Here is a 17,407-nt window from a genome sequence, read left to right on the forward strand (position 1 = left end):
GAAATAGCATATTAAAACACTTTTTTCTCAAAACCCCTGGCCTAGCCAAACATATGACACCGTAGGCACCATCATTGGGTGTCCTCTTTGCTGCCTCTGTGAATTCCAGGAGGGATGTTTTTCCAAAATTGAACTTTTCAATAGTTCGAGCAAAGACGATTTTCAGTGGAAAATATGAGGAAAAATAGCAAAATTAAAACACTTTTTTCTCAAAACCCTGGCTCAGCCAAACATATGACATCCTGTGAGCACCATCATTGGGGTGTCCTTGCCGCTCTGTGAATTCCAGGAGGTGTTTTTCCAAAAATTTAACTTTCAATAGTTCGAGCAAAGACGATTTCGATGGAAAATATGAGGAAAAATAGCAATATGTAAACACTTTTTCTCAAAACCCTGGCCTAGCCAAACATATGACACCGTGAGCAATACGTAACTGAACGAAGTATCGATCGGAGACCAGTAGGACAAAAAGTTAATTAAACATTTGTAACAGCCTAATATATGATCTAAAATAGGTGGTCCTGCGATGCAAAGATTTTCCTATATTGAACCATTATTTGAATTTTTGTAATTCACGAGATGAAAATAAACAACAAATTTTCGAATTGAAAACGGTTCAAAATTAGACCACCATAAAGTGAGTACTAATTTGCATTGACCCCAACATCTTGATTATTATATCTATGGATGGTTCTATTGTACAAATGAACAGTTATTAAACCTTTTGTTTCATTTATTTTCAGGTGATACCAACGGTAGTGTATCTGATGTCCCGCATAGCTGTACATATGGAGATAGAGGGAACCGCACAATGCCCGGCCCAGGTGATGTTGGCCGCGGCACTCGGCTGTGAAGAACTAGGAATAACCAATAAGCTGTTGGCGCAGAGTGTGTTCGGTCTATGGATGACCAGTCCACTGCTGGAGGTGCAGCTGAAGCCACACCATCGGCCCTACGCCGTCAGAGTAGCGTGGTCCAAACTGTTGGATAAGCACAGCCACGGGAATGAGCTGGAGAAGTTGTCCGATGAACCGATGACCACTCTGAGGCGGAATGTGTTCTTTTCGCGGAAGGATGAGGAAAAAATCAAGTGCGTAGCATATGTCAAACAGCTGAGTTTAAATTAATGTTATCCATTTTACTTTTTGAAGGGATCCCCGGATACTGGAGCTGTTATACGAGGAAGCCCGGCATAACGTTTTGCTGGGTCGGTACGTGATGGAGTCGTCGCATTCGATAATGTTGGGAGGAATCCAGGCGAGGATAGAACTAGGGCCGTACAATTCCCACACTCATTCGACTAGCTATTTTAGGTATGATAAATTATTCTTGATAACCTTCATCAACCACATTAATTGTTCATTGTAATCGTTTTCAACAGAGAAAATCAATTCCGTTTCCTACCGGCGCATGTTGCTAAAAGTTCCAGTTGGTCGTGGCTTCCAATCAGCCGGCGATCGTCGGCTGAGGTAAGACTGCTAGAGCAATTCAAACGGGTACCAACAACAGCCACCACTAAGAAGCTGATGCGGAAGTACTTGGAATTCTGTTGGGCGTTACCATTCTACGGGTGAGTCATACGCAATGGATGGCATCTTTACTTAGGTCTTTTTGAAACATTTTGATTATTTCCTGCAGTGCTGCATATTTTCACGGGCAAGTGGAACAACCCGTGAGAGGCCTGTCGAGTTTGATGCAACAAAAGGATCTACCCGTACTGATAGCAGTAAACGAACGGGGCATCTTCGTGATAGACCACATCGAATGCGTAAGTGACATTTATACTCTACATCTATCCTACTTTTGTAAACGTTGTATTCCTTCTGCTGTTGTAGACATTGTTGCTAGGTTTGAAATACGAAGAACTTTCGTGGGATTACGCAAAGCCCAGCAACGTGAGCGATCCGGAATGTATGCAGTGTATATTTCTGCAGTTCGCCGCCGTGGAAAACGGAATTGCCGCCACCAAACTTATGCAAATCTTCACCCGCCAAGCTGCCATGATAGACGCCTTAATATCCCACTTCACCGATCAGGCCAAGCGGCGGAAAGAAAGCGGCGAGGGTGACATCCCTGCCGGAGAAAACCAGTATGAAGGTTAGTGTTTGCTTGAGATTTGTTTCATATCAAATCGTCTACTCATTCAATTCAAAATCTTGTGTTCACCACACTCGTAAAGATTTCGGTTATTTTCTAAAGAATCCGATTCGTACGAATCATTTTCTCGTTGCGCTACTTTCGTTCAAACCACCGAATGTAAACAAAAATAATGGTGAATAGCTTTACTGCCGCTAACCGCAAGTCGAGCACATCTGTATATGGGCCTCTATATACAGATGTGCTCGATTTGCGGTTAGCGGCAGTAATGGCTTGTCACCATGTTTTAGTAGCACTTCTGGAAGTTGAACAACCCGCAAGACATTGTTGTTCTTCATCCAAATAATCATTTCAAGGGCTTCCTGGATTAGGAAACCTCAAGTTCTGTGAGAATGCTCACATTCAGGTGTGCTTGGTAGGGTAACCGTACCCTTAGTGGAGGTAGCACCAATAGTGGTGGTAATGGGGTTTTACCGAGATTTATCATATTTATATGCATTACGATGGTTTCAGTTGATGCGCCGTGCTTTAAATATTCTGTTAAATGCAACTTATCTTAAGATTTCGCTTTGAAAACTATTAAAAACAATGATTTTCCTTAACAAAATTGACTCCCTTGCACCTATAGTGGTGCAACTGTACCAATAGTGGCGAGTCTCATAAGAAACCAATGGATAGCACCACTATGGGAACCAAAATTATTTTTTACCGCCACTAAAGGAATAGTGTACCCATAGTGGTGCAAGCAATATTTGGTAATTGTTGATGTTAAATGACATCTATCTCATTGTTGTTAGCAAATTTATTAGTTTGTCTATTGACTAAGATATTAAAACTGTAAATTTCCCATAATTATCATTTTTTTAAAAATATTTTCTTTCATGGATCTACTAATACCTCCACTATTGGTACCGTTACCCTAGTTCTACGCCATCTATGTGTACAAGACACGTACAAGTACAACCTCTTAGTGCAATGAGAATCGTTATATCATATATGAACCGTTTGTTTGAGAAACTGCTGTTCGATCACGAACTGTGCTCATCGTCGTAGCTGCTGTTGAAGCCTAACAGTGCAGCGTGTGTGCGCCTTTTATTTTGTGTCACTTTTGTTATTCACTGTTCTCGCGCCAACTGCTTGCGTTATGTGCATAGCAGTGGCGCGCTGTGTAAGTCCAATTAGAATTTAAATTTGAATGTTTGTGCATACGTCCCCAATAGTTGTAACATTATTATATAATTGTCCTGCCGTACTAAGAGTCGCCTATAAAAGGCGACTCCTCAAACCATGTGATGTACAGTATCGTTAACGTAACCTCCGAGCTGGCACGCTGCCTCTCGGAGGTAATAAATCAATAGTAAAAGTCATCAAGCAGTTGTTGTTACTCGTCGTCGGAATCCCAATAGAAGTGAAACACAACGTAGGGTCGTCCCACCCTGGACGAAACATTGGTGCCGTGACCAGGATGGCACTTGGAGGATTTCTGGACGACTACAAGCAACCGCTGATGAATTGCACTCCAACCCGTCGGACAGGAAGCAACATCCGTTCACTTCATCCCTCGCTATTCAGTGTGGACTAGTAGCGATCGAACCGGACTGCCACCTTCCAGCCAGTGTGCACATCGATTCGACGGAGGAATATCATCACGATACTGTCACCACAGCCACAGGGCTGTTTTCGGACCGTCAGCGTCATTCCCGGCCGCAGCGCCATTTCGGACCGTCAGCGTCAACCTACCCGGCCGTAGCGCCATTTTGGACCATCTGCGTCACCTTCCCGGCCGTAGCGCCATTCCGGACCACTGCGTCACCTTCCCGGCCGTAGCGCCATTCCGGACCACTGCGTCAAGTTTTTCCTCGGACCGTTAGCGTCAACCCATCCGGCCGTAGCGCCATTTTGACCCTTGCGTCATTTTCGTGGACCACGTCCAATTCCGTTGGCCGTAGCGCTGAATCACAACCTCGCCAACATCATCATCGGATCATCGCATCGAATTCCGTTGGCCGTAGCGCCGCATCTGCAAATTGTTCAATTCATCATCGGACCGTCTGCGTTACCGATCACCACATCCATCAATATCCGGTAACCGCCCTGCATCAGCCAAAGCAAGCGTGTGCACAAATTGATTGCACTATCAGAAACTACATTAGCAATAGAACGATCAACAACAGCAGCCCGAGCCGACCGCAAAAAGGAATCAGAAAACGTTCGTTTTGGGGGGCAGTATGTTCGATCACGAACTGTGCTCATCGTCGTAGCTGCTGTTGAAGCCTAACAGTGCAGCGTGTGTGCGCCTTTTATTTTGTGTCACTTTTGTTATTCACTGTTCTCGCGCCAACTGCTTGCGTTATGTGCATAGCAGTGGCGCGCTGTGTAAGTCCAAATAGAATTTAAATTTGAATGTTTGTGCACACGTCCCCAATAGTTGTAACATTATTATATAATTGTTCTGCCGTACTAAGAGTCGCCTATAAAAGGCGACTCCTCAAACCATGTGATGTACAGTATCGTTAACGTAACCTTCGAGCTGGCACGCTGCCTCTCGGAGGTAATAAATCAATAGTAAAAGTCATCAAGCAGTTGTTGTTACTCGTCGTCGGAATCCCAATAGAAGTGAAACACAACGTAGGGTCGTCCCACCCTGGACGAAACAACATTTTTGGCCAAAATGAGATTTTTATATATTCTGAATCCTCGTCCAAAAATACGTATTCTGGCAAAAAAAAACGAAAAAAAATTTTTTGTTCAGGAATGTATGAATTTTTTTTCGTTTGTTTGAGAAACTACATATATCCACGTACTTTGAAGAGCAATTGTGGAGTACAGCTTACATTTTTTGCACTGAAAGTGCCCCAGGATGTTGAGTTTTGCCAAAAACTATTGATCTGTATCGAAGAAATCGAAAGATTCGGTGCAAATTTGTTCAAAAACAGTTTTTTGTTGTTTTCTCGAAATATTGTGAAATGTACTTATGCAGTTTCTCAAACAAATGATTCATATGAATATTAGGTTGTATACATGATACAATCGCGAATTTCAACCAAAAATTATCCTAATCTGTTCTCAGCATAAATATTTTTTTCAAACACCACCGATGACCATCACAGATGTTACTTGGACTGCTACCGGCGAAGACGTCGTCTCATGTCAAATCAAAAACCTGCTCTCCCGCGCGCGTTTGCGATTTTGATGGAAACCAGAGAGAGAAAATTACACTTGCACAATTCTGCTGTAACCCGACCACAGCCACTCAATGATTCGCCGCTTACTTGCTACAAAACATTGAGAGAAAATTTTACTTTTGCGACAATTTCCAATACAAGAAACAAAACCTTCTTCTTTGGTCCTGAAAAGGGACCGATTAAGTGCGCCATTCACTATCAGTATGCGCGAAAATTTCGCTTTAGTACTGCTCCCACCGACGACGAGATTTCTACAGCAACCACCGCTGACGGCCACCAATGTTGGATGAATTTCGAAATCTTGATGATGTGGTTGACGACGGCCACACGCTTATTTACATCAAGCCGGATCTGCAGCATCCGCCAATTACACGAGCAAACACCACTGATGTCGATACTGGGACTGCTCTCCAAAGAATCTCGAACTAACTGGTTGCCGGTTGCGATGCTGGAATTACGTTGGACCGCTCTCTGCGAAATCTTAAACAAAGTGGCTCGCGCGCACGGGAAAGCTGCTTTCTTGTATCTAATGAAATAAGCTCATTAGCTCCGCCTCTTTGTTATTCGTCATGAGTGCACATAAAACATTAATAAAGGGGCTGGGCATCGGGCTCACTATATTGAATACAAGAAAGCAGCTTTCCCGCGCACGCGATCTCTATTGTTTGCGATTCCTTGGAGGCAGCGTTCCCTGCATCGGCATCAATGGCAGTCGTCGGAGTCTGTTACGTCCAGCGCGTTGTGGTGCTCGTAGGCGTGTTGCTGCAGAATCATCATCGCGTGGCCTTCATCAGCAGTACTTAAGTCACAGAGAACAGACGTTGAAGCTGCACTCGCTATGTTGTGATAACTTTTTCTGTTCATTTTGGAATAACTTTGGAAAGTCGCCGTTATCCCGTGCAGAATCAGCGCTAGCGTCATCAAAAAATTCCACTGTGCGCTAGTGTCGTTATGCATGCAAGAGCATACCAGCGCCATCGTGTTGTCAAAATGAGATTGTGAGTTGCAATGTCGACGTCGATGGTGTTGAGGTTCGGTTTATTTGTTTACACATGTTTTGCCAGAAATTTTGTTTGAGCCTCCATGTCTGTTCTCTGTGCTTAAGTGTACAACAGTAAGCAAATCGTGGTAAAGCATTGAGTGGTCATCCGCAACAATTGTCAGCGGATATGTAAATATTGAGGCGCATAAACCGGTCCTGGCACTTATAGGCGCAATACTTGTGTATAGCCGCCAGACATTCTAAATACTCACGCTCCTCTAATGTGGACGTGTACTATACACATGTGGAAGTATTGGCTTGAGAAATGGATTGCGAGTGATTTGACTATGCGTCCAATTTGGGAATCTCGAGCTCGTTCAGTAGCCTCTAGGTTGCGAAGGCCGACGGAGGTCCTTCGTAGCTTAGTTGGTTAAAGCACCAGTCTAGCGTACTGTAGGGTCATGGGTTCGAGTCCCATCGAAGGGAAAGTGGTTACCTCCAATACATTTTCCAAATCAATATCTTCCACATAACGTACATATTCACATATGAGTTTTCATAACATTGTAAATAAAAAGCATGCTTTTCTGATCTCCAACATATTTTTATTTTGTTTGTAAACCTTTTATTCACATTTTTGTATAGCAAACAATAAACCATTTCAATCGATAGAATGACACTAACATTCATAGAATGAAAGTTGGCCCATGCAGCATAAGAACAAATTTTTAGTCTCATATAAATTTGAAACGCAAATTAATTATCTGCTTTCATCGTACAAACCACTACAAACTGAATGTGATTAGTTTAATTGTATTATAATGGTCACCTGTGGTGCAAAATCACAATAAAAAGGAACAAGTAAGAATTAATTATATGAATGCAAAAATTAACTTCTCACGAAACCTAAAAAACAGCTCCAGCGTGAACTGTTTTAGTGTATGTATAACACAGATCAAAACTCTCGAAGGTGTACAACACGCGTCGAAGTCGGACGCCGCGGCTTAACGTTGGGCGGCTACAAGACGGTAGACTAGCCCAAGAATACGCGCAGCAGCTGGAAGTGGCACTCCCAACGGAAAAGCAGCTAGTCGCAGCGTCTCTTGAAGATGGCTGGAGAGATATTCGATCCGCCATTGGTAGCACCGCAACCGCTGCACTTGGCACGGTGCCCCCGGATCAGAGAAACGACTGGTATGACGGCGAATGTGAGCAGTTAGTAGAAGAGAAGAATGCAGCATGGGCGAAATTGCTGCAACACCGCACGAGGGCGAACGAGGCACGATATAAACGGGCGCGGAACAGACAAAACTCGATTTTCCGGAGGAAAAAGCGCCAGCAGGAAGATCGAGACCGTGAAGAGACGGAGCAACTGTACCGCGCTAATAACACACAAAAGTTCTATGAGAAGTTGAACCGTTCACGTAAGGGCCACGTGCCACAGCCTGATATGTGTAAGGACATAAACGGGAACCTTCTTACCAACGAGCGTGAGGTGATCCAAAGGTGGCGGCAGCACTACGAAGAACACTTGAATGGCGATGTGGCAGACGAAGATGGCGGTATGGTGATGGACCTTGGAGACCGCGCGCAGGACATAATTCTACCGGCTCCGGATCTCAAGGAAATCCAGGAGGAGATTGGTCGGCTGAAAAACAACAAAGCCCCTGGGGTTGACCAACTACTAGGAGAGCTATTTAAACACGGTGGCGAGGCACTGGCTAGAGCGCTGCACTGGGTCATTACCAAGATTTGGGAGGAGGAGATTTTCCGCAGGAGTGGATGGAAGGTGTCGTGTGTCCCATCTACAAAAAGGGCGATAAACTGGATTGTAGCAACTACCGCGCAATCACATTGCTGAATGCCGCCTACAAGGTACTCTCCCAAATTTTATGCCGTCGACTAGCACCAATTGCAAGGGAGTTCGTGGGGCAGTACCAGGCGGGTTTTATGGGCGAACGCTCCACCACAGACCAGGTGTTCGCCATTCGCCAAGTACTGCAGAAATGTCGCGAATACAACGTGCCCACACATCATCTATTCATCGACTTCAAAGCCGCATATGATACAATCGATCGAGACCAGCTATGGCAGCTAATGCACGAACACGGATTTCCGGATAAACTGACACGGTTGATCAAAGCGACGATGGATCGGGTGATGTGCGTAGTTCGAGTTTCAGGGGCATTCTCGAGTCCCTTCGAAACGCGCAGAGGGTTACGGCAAGGTGATGGTCTTTCGTGTCTGCTATTCAACATCGCTTTGGAAGGGGTAATACGAAGAGCAGGGATTAACACGAGTGGTACAATTTTCAATAAGTCCGTCCAGCTATTTGGCTTCGCCGACGACATAGATATTATGGCACGTAACTTTGAGAAGATGGAGGAAGCCTATATCAGACTGAAGAGAGAAGCCAAGCGGATCGGACTAGTCATCAACACGTCGAAGACAAAGTACATGATAGGAAGAGGTTCAAGACAAGACAATGTGAGCCACCCACCGCGAGTTTGCATCGGTGGTGACGAAATCGAGGTGGTAGAAGAATTTGTGTACTTGGGCTCACTGGTGACTGCCGAAAATGATACCAGCAGAGAAATTCGGAGACGCATAGTGGCTGGAAATCGTACGTACTTTGGACTCCGCAAGACGCTCCGATCGAATAGAGTTCGCCACCGTACCAAACTGACTATCTACAAAACGCTTATTAGACCGGTAGTTCTCTACGTACACGAGACTCGGACGATGCTCGTGGAGGACCAACGCGCACTTGGAGTTTTCGAAAGGAAAGTGCTGCGTACCATCTATGGTGGGGTGCAGATGGCGGACGGTACGTGGAGGAGGCGAATGAGCCACGAGTTGCATCAGCTGCTGGGAGAACCATCCATCGTTCACACCGCGAAAATCGGACGCCTGCGATGGGCCGGGCACGTAGCCGGAATGTCGGATAGTAACCCGGTGAAAATGGTTCTCGACAACGATCCGACGGGCACAAGAAGGCGAGGTGCGCAGCAGGCAAGGTGGATCGATCAGGTGGAAGATGACTTGCGGACCCTCCGTAGACTGCGTGGTTGGCGACGTGTAGCCATGGACCGAGCCGAATGGAGAAGACTCTTATATACCGCACAGGCCACTTCGGCCTTAGTCTGAATAAATAAATAAATAATAACACAGATTTTAACATAATATTAGTGTGAACATTAAAGTATATTTTTGCACAATGTTATGGTGTGGTAAAAACTGTAAAGTCTGTACAATTGAAATTTTTCGAATCGATTTTTACACTTACCCCCTTTTTCCACTTCCCCCAGTGTACCTTACCCCTAAACAACCCAATTGTTACGTAAACAATTAAAAAGTGGTTAGCTTGATTAGTTATTTTTTGCTTGGTTACAATCTTGACAAATGACAATCAGTCGTCTTAAATGTGGCTGTTTCGTCTTCATGGAGATTGTTACTTTGCTACAATTACTGTACGTCACGATTGTTCTGACAAACATACATTAAGGACTTTTTTAAGTTGATTCAAAATAATAGTGGAACACGGCAGAACAACACAAAACATTGTGCATTCGGTAGCTTAAAACCGAATTGGCTTGCCGCCTCTTGCCGCTTTTCATGGTGTTTTGATGTGAAAATCGACTATTTTTCCTTAAGATTTCTCAATAACTTTTTTTTGTCATTATGCACAATTTTCTAGAACAAACCATACTGCTTAAATCATTTTCTAAAAAGTTATGCTCAAAATATGATTTTTGGGGGTCATTCATACAAAACGTGCTCTAACTCGTTACAAAGCCGTTATTCCAAAATGGTCTCTTCAGAAAAGATGTTCCAATTCATATTCTTTATAACATTACAGAGGGCAACCACTGCTTTTGTACATCTGCGTATTTTTTCATTTCACACCGCCCTGATGTTTTCTTATCAAAAGAAAGCCCAAGAAATATCCTTCAACTCTTCTGAAGACATCATGATTCTAAAATGTAGTTTTCAGGTCGAAAACTGAAAAACGCACGTTTTGGGGGCTTTTGAACCAGTGTGCGACGGCCGGCACAGAAGTCAAGGGTCTGTTCAAATATTACGTAACGCGAAAAACGTTGTTTTTAAAAACCCCCCTCCCCCTCGTAACAATCTGTAACAAATTTCAGAACTACCCCCACCCCTATGCGTAACGCATAACAAAAACAGTTTTATGAAAAAAGTCTTGTTTTTGGTAACATTTGAAACACGATACAATAAATTATCATGTATTGTATATTGTATGCTGTTTTAAAGATAACAAATATTTTTTTAAATTTTAAATATTTTTTCTCTATGCAATTAATTTGTTACGCGTAACAAAATCTTAAAGGACCACCACCCCCTACATTTTGCGTAACAAATCGTAACAAAAATTAAACAACCCCCCACCCCCTACTGCGTTGCGTAATATTTGAACAGACCCCAAGTACGACGCCATCCAATTTTCGACAGTCTGTGCTTAGTAATGTGGTGAAAACTTCTCTCAATATTAAACTTGCTGTTGAATATAATAGTGGATTAAGAAAAATCTGATATAAAAAGTAAATTATTCTCGCAAGATTCGGACAATCGGTTGGTTGCTGTTAGTAGTTGTAAATGCTCAACAAGGTCTCAAGAAGCATAAATCAGTTCTTCTCAGAGCCCCCATTTGAAACGGCAGAATTGGTTTTAACTGTGTTTTCTTTGAAGAGACGTACAATCAAATGGCGACGATTGCGTTGTTATCGATCCCAAAAGCATCAGTGATGGCCGTCGACAGTGGTTGCTGCAGACAATTTATTCGGCAGCCCTTACTTTGCACCGTTCAATGTGGAAAAACGATCCATAAAAGAATGAAAAACGAATAACATCTGAATGTTCCATGCTACCATAAATCCATAAAATATTTCGAGAGATTCCATAAAGAATATTTTTATGATCCATAAAACTTTGAAAAATGATCCATAAAAACTATGAATTGATCCATAAAATTTCAAATTTGCGCAATTTTTATTCTGATGATGATCCATAATTTCAGCCATATGATCCATAATTTTGGTCATATGATCCATAATTTTGATAATGTGATCCATAATTCTTGGAAAGAAGGCCAATGAAACTATATTAATTGATCCACACATTTTATAAAATCTATGGATCATTTATCAAAACTTATGGATCATATCACCAAAACTATGGATCATTTTAACAAAGTTATGGATCAAATGGCCAGAATTATGGATCATATGACTAAAATTATGGATCATATTACTGAAATTATGGATCATCATCACGATAAAAAAAATGCGCAAATTTGAAGGAATTTTATGGATCAAAATATAAGTTTTTATGGATCATTTGTCATATTTTCATGGGAAAATAGCAAGAATTGTATTGTTTTTCTTGACCATGTTAATGGAACATATTTCCCAATTAGTTGCTAAATTTTAGCTTAGTTATGGATCGAAAAATTATTCTTTATGGAATCTTATTAACTATTTTATGGATTTATGGTAGCATTTTAAGGAACATTCAGATGTTGTTTATGGATCGTTTTCCAGTTTTTTATGGATCCGTCTTTATCGTTTATATGCAAAAGTATGTTTTGCCAATTTATTCGCCGTGTTATTCGGTAGTGTCTATAGCCATTCAACGGTAGAAAGTTAAATTCGATTGCTGATATTAATTGTAAAGACGTATAACTGAAAATAAAACAAATATTTTCTGATGAATCTACACACTTAAAATATATTTCGCTGTTCGGTAAAGTTTTTGACGAAAAACTTCGGTAAACATCAAAACTTACCGTAAGTTCGGTTAAAATAAATCATTCTACCGTATTTCGGTAAAATTTTACCGATCAAACTGCAATTTAGAAATTATTTGACAGAATTCGGTATTGAAACCAGCAGTTCGTATGGTAAAACATAGTTGTTGCCGTATACGGTAAAATAAATACCGAACAAACTGCAAAACAAAGTCTGCATTACAGTACTTCGGTAAACTAGATTGAGCTGTCAAACAGTGAAAGTCATACTTCTTTACAGAAAAAGTGTGCATAGCTTGCGGTCGGATCAAGACTTTTTTTTTACGAAACGGTTATTTTTTTTCATTTTTCATCATTATAAAAATAAATTCAGACATTGACAGGAGAAATAATAACAGGTATTTTACATTGTTTACAAAAGTATATCGTTTTTCAATGTACACACTTAAAATATTTTACAGTGTACGGTAATTTTTTACCGAACTTTCAACAGCTGAACGTTCGGTAATTTGTTCGGTAAACGAAACATTTACAGTTCGTTCGGTAATTTTTAATTTTGTGATGATCTGTCGAAATGTACCGTACAGTTCGGTAATTCGAAAAAGGAACTACCGAACGCTTCAATACTTTTTCATTTAAAAAAAAAAATTAAAAAATATTTATAAATGTTTGATGTTTTCAGTAATAATTATAAAATAAAATACAACTTCGGTATAAAACATGACTTTTCTTTATTTATTTTGTTTACAATCGATTTCATTTTATAATAAAAAAACCCTCGAAAAAACCGCCATGAAAATCTGATCTGGCACATTTCCGTACATGGAACAACGAGTCACCAAAAATTACTTTCTAAAATTCGTTTTATGTACAGCAATAAAGCTTAAAATAATATTAACACACATATATTTCCACCGTTTTTAAGAAATGTTGAGAGATTCCAGACGCATACCTTTCCAAGCACAAACGAATATCACCAAAGAAAAATCTGAAAAGAGTGTTGCTACATTGAAAAACGATATACTTTTGTAAACAATGTAAAATACCTGTTATTATTTCTCCTGTCAATGTCTGAATTTATTTTTATAATGATGAAAAATGAAAAAAAATAACCGTTTCGTAAAAAAAAAGTCTTGATCCGACCGCAAGCTATGCACACTTTTTCTGTAAAGAAGTATGACTTTCACTGTTTGACAGCTCAATCTAGTTTACCGAAGTACTGTAATGCAGAATTTGTTTTGCAGTTTGTTCGGTATTTATTTTACCGTATACGGCAACAACTATGTTTTACCGTACGAACTGCTGGTTTCAATACCGAATTCTGTCAAATAATTTCTCGCTTAACTTTTCAAAAGGACCTAAGTAACATTTTTTTCATGAATTAATTTGAGTACTGCAATCAAAAGCTTGCATGTTGTTCTGTTGATTGCGCTAGTCAAATTAATTCATGAAAAAAATGTTACTTAGGACCTTTTGAAAAATTAAGCGAGATTTCTAAATTGCAGTTTGATCGGTAAAATTTTACCGAAATACGGTAGAATGATTTATTTTAACCGAACTTACGGTAAGTTTTGATGTTTACCGAAGTTTTTCGTCAAAAACTTTACCGAACAGCGAAATATATTTTAAGTGTGTAGCAACACTCTTTTCAGATTTTTCTTTGGTGATATTCGTTTGTGCTTGGAAAGGTATGCGTCTGGAATCTCTCAACATTTCTTAAAAACGGTGGAAATATATGTGTGTTAATATTATTTTAAGCTTTATTGCTGTACATAAAACGAATTTTAGAAAGTAATTTTTGCTGACTCGTTGTTCCATGTACGGAAATGTGCCAGATCAGATTTTCATGGCGGTTTTTTCGAGGGTTTTTTTATTATAAAATGAAATCGATTGTAAACAAAATAAATAAAGTCATGTTTTATACCGAAGTTGTATTTTATTTTATAACTATTACTGAAAGCATCAAACATTTATAAATATTTTTCCATTTTTTTTTCAAAATGAAAAAGTACCGAAGCGTTCGGTAGTTCCTTTTTTGAATTACCGAACTGTACGGTAAATTTTGACAGATCATTACAAAATTAAAAATTACCGAACGAACTGTAAATGTTTCGTTTACCGAACATATTACCGAACGTTCAGCTGTTGAAAGTTCGGTAAAAAATTACCGTACACTGTAAAATATTTTAAGTGTGTACTTTATTGGATATGAGAAAGCTGCTTTCCCGAGCGCGACTCCCTCAGTTAAAGATTGAAATTGAAATTTTCTCGCAATGTTGTGAATTCTCAACAAGCTTTCAAGAAGCGTAAATCAGTTCTTTCTTTAAAGTGAAATAAAATTAAAAGGCTATGTTTGCCTCGTTAGCAATCCCAACGACGTCAAGGATGGCCGTCGGCGAAGGCTGCTATAGAAAATTTATTAGCCGTGGTAGCTGCTGCAGTCGTTTATGGCCCGTTTACATATAGGCTAGTTCTAGCGGACAATGCACTGTCCGACAATACTAGCGCGAAATTAGCATAATGTAAACAGGAATTGTCATCTGCTAATAGTGTTTACATTATGCTAATATCGAGCTAGTATATGTAAACGGGCCATATGGCCCTGATACTACAATCTATTGTAGCAAGGCACCTGCCGATAGCACTGGCCATATCTGACAAACGATTTGATCATGATTATACTACTGTTTATATTTCATCAGAATCCTGTATGAAGGGCCAAAAATGGGTGGGGTAGTTCCATAAGCAGACACTTATGCGAATCCACGGGAGGAATAGAGAATCTCCTTCCAGAAGAAAGTTCGTACATACAATATTATAATCTAGCCCTCGTTTCCCAGATTGACCCAATAGATGGGGAGAAGAGCCCGCCCTTTATCCACGAGATGTTAACAATAGGAAGTTGGCGATTCCACTCTTCCTATCCAAATCGCTTCAATAGGGTGCCCTGATGGTTGTTTTGTCCGACGGCGGTGGTTGCTGCCAAAAAAAATTTACCGCGCAATCATCTGTAACCATTCAGCAGAAATCATTTCGCAAATTCAATCAATTTCAAACAAAGGACCGATTTTTTAAATGGCGCGTCTTTGCCATTACAAACAGCATGCGAGTGACTTGCGTGATATTTCTACTGACGACGAGTTTTCTGCAGCATCCACTTCCGATGGATGATTTTTCACTTTGCTGGATATTTTCGGTAAAACAAATTCTTTTCTGTGTATAATGGTTGTTCTAACAAAGGACCGAATGATTTAATTGTACCACGACCGCAGTCCGAATATTCGTTGCTACGGACGCAAGACGGTTCACGCTCCGTGAAATCCCAACCGCAAATGCTGATGCTTCTGCCACGACCGCCACACACACCACCGAACGCCAACGCCACCGAGCCGTTGTTTCTAGACCGCTACCAGACGGTACACGCTCCAGCGGAGCTTGCCGTGAAATCTTGAATGAAAATGACGCGCGCGCGTAGGACACGACTCTTTTTATGCACAGCTATAATGAAGCAGTGGGCCAAAAGGTGCGTACGTTACAGCAATCTGATGTCTGTGTTGGGGATGCATGAATGGAATTGGTTAGTTCTGAATTTTGTACCGGACGTGAAAGAACTAAAATTTTTAATAGTTCGACGTTGATAATTAATAGTTTTAAAACAATTTGCGAATCGGTGGAAAGTTTCCGAATCTATTGTTAAGAAAATTTTGAAAATCCATTGAAAGATAAAGTCGCTATTAACGTTTGAAATCTTACATGATTTTGTGACGGTCCCCAATTTGGAAATTTTCATTTGGCACCCTGTATCCAAGGCTTTCCCTTAGACGTAGTTTACGTCAAAACAATCAGTAGTGCTAAAGGGGATCCTACCGCTAGAAAAAGTCACAGCTAGAAAAAGTGAACTTCTTCTTGGACAACCGCAGCAATTATAGCAGGGACTAATCAGGATGTGCTGAGCCTCCACGACCACGACCTAATCATTGTTGTGAAGCAAAAATGGAAGTTCATGTTGGAGTCCAGTAAAAAAAGGCAGCACGTTTTCGCCTCTACGTTAAAGAAAACGTGTTGGTATTGAACCAGACTGGGAAGCTTTGTACGTGGTTTTCGGAGCTCCGAGCTGTGTTGAATAATACGTGGTAGATAAGATTGGTTGTCGTGCGAGAAGGAATTTAATCGTTTTTTTATAACTTCGTGGATAAGTGTAGGATCTGCGAAGAAATCAACACTGGTCGTGGATCAATATTCTGAGGACCAAGCGGCGAAACATGCAGAGATATATCAATGAATCAATGAATGATCCCGAAAGGAAGTTGTGGAACCTGTTCTGACTGCCGGCAAGCGGGATCCTCTTAGAAAAACCTTCTGCCATTGATAATTCACTACATGTCTGTCGATATACATATTGCACGATTGCTTTGATTGCCAATTAGGTGACTGTCTGCTATGGTTCGCATTAGGCCTATTTGGATGGTTTCGAAGCAATTGGATAATTAGTTCATATAGTAAATGGCATGTGTTGTTTTACTGCCATACATTCCCCCTCTTCCCTGTTTTTTTTCAATTTGATAAAAAGAATCAGTTTTCCTTGAAAAATTTCATATTTTTATAAATTCTTTATTATGCATATAAGATACAACATTTTTCATACCATACCATATTTGCTCAATTATAGTAAGCCGAAGTGGAATTCAACTAATCAAATTATCTCCTTGAGGACTTAACTCGCATAACAATCAAAATGGTTTTGGATGACTACAAGGATTATACCTATTCCATTTATTTATCAGTTAGTTGCTGATTCTGAGTATCTGAGATCTCCAAATATGATATGTGGGGTTCGATTCCGCCGATCTAGCTGGCCGGTGGCCTGGTCGCGCGTGCTGTGTGGCGTCCGTCTTGGTTGCCGATGAAGAGTCGGAGCCGACAGATAACACTGAATCAACAATTAGACGCCACAATACACGATTCAAATCCGCATCTCTCCATCCTCGTTGCAGTCTACGCCGTCTCGTACCTGCCGGGTCGGAAGCGAACACCATCTTTGCAGAGTTGCTGTCCGGCATTCTTGCAACATGCCCTGCCCATCGTACACTTCCGGCTTTAGCTACCTTCGGAATACTTCGACATAGAGCTGGGCGAGCTCGTGGTTCATTCTTCGCCGCCACACACCGTCTTCTTGCACACCGCCAAACATGGTCATAAACACCCGTCTCTCGAATACTCCGAGTGCTTGCAAGTCCTTCGAGCATTGTCCATGTTTCAGCCAGCTTGATAACTTCTCACGAACTTATTCACTAATGGAGGCGGCGAAATCAATTAGTCGAAGGCCGTTTTCGTTCGTCAGCCGGTGAGCGCTGAACTTTCCAATGGTCGGTCTAA

General features: G+C 41.0%; 1 protein-coding gene across 1 annotated transcript in view; it reads left to right on the forward strand.

Moving 5' to 3' along the window:
• LOC134204224 (FERM domain-containing protein 8-like) overlaps nt 1-17,407 on the forward strand; it is a 56,399-nt gene that overhangs the window by 36,571 nt on the left and 2,421 nt on the right. The window contains exons 2-6 of the mRNA XM_062679053.1: nt 744-1,090; nt 1,152-1,313; nt 1,382-1,570; nt 1,639-1,768; nt 1,836-2,097. Coding sequence (XP_062535037.1) covers nt 744-1,090; nt 1,152-1,313; nt 1,382-1,570; nt 1,639-1,768; nt 1,836-2,097 — 1,090 coding nt within the window. The remainder of the gene's footprint in view (nt 1-743; nt 1,091-1,151; nt 1,314-1,381; nt 1,571-1,638; nt 1,769-1,835; nt 2,098-17,407) is intronic.

Source organism: Armigeres subalbatus, unplaced genomic scaffold (genome assembly GCF_024139115.2).
Source record: "Armigeres subalbatus isolate Guangzhou_Male unplaced genomic scaffold, GZ_Asu_2 Contig465, whole genome shotgun sequence".
Lineage (NCBI taxonomy): Eukaryota > Metazoa > Arthropoda > Insecta > Diptera > Culicidae > Armigeres > Armigeres subalbatus.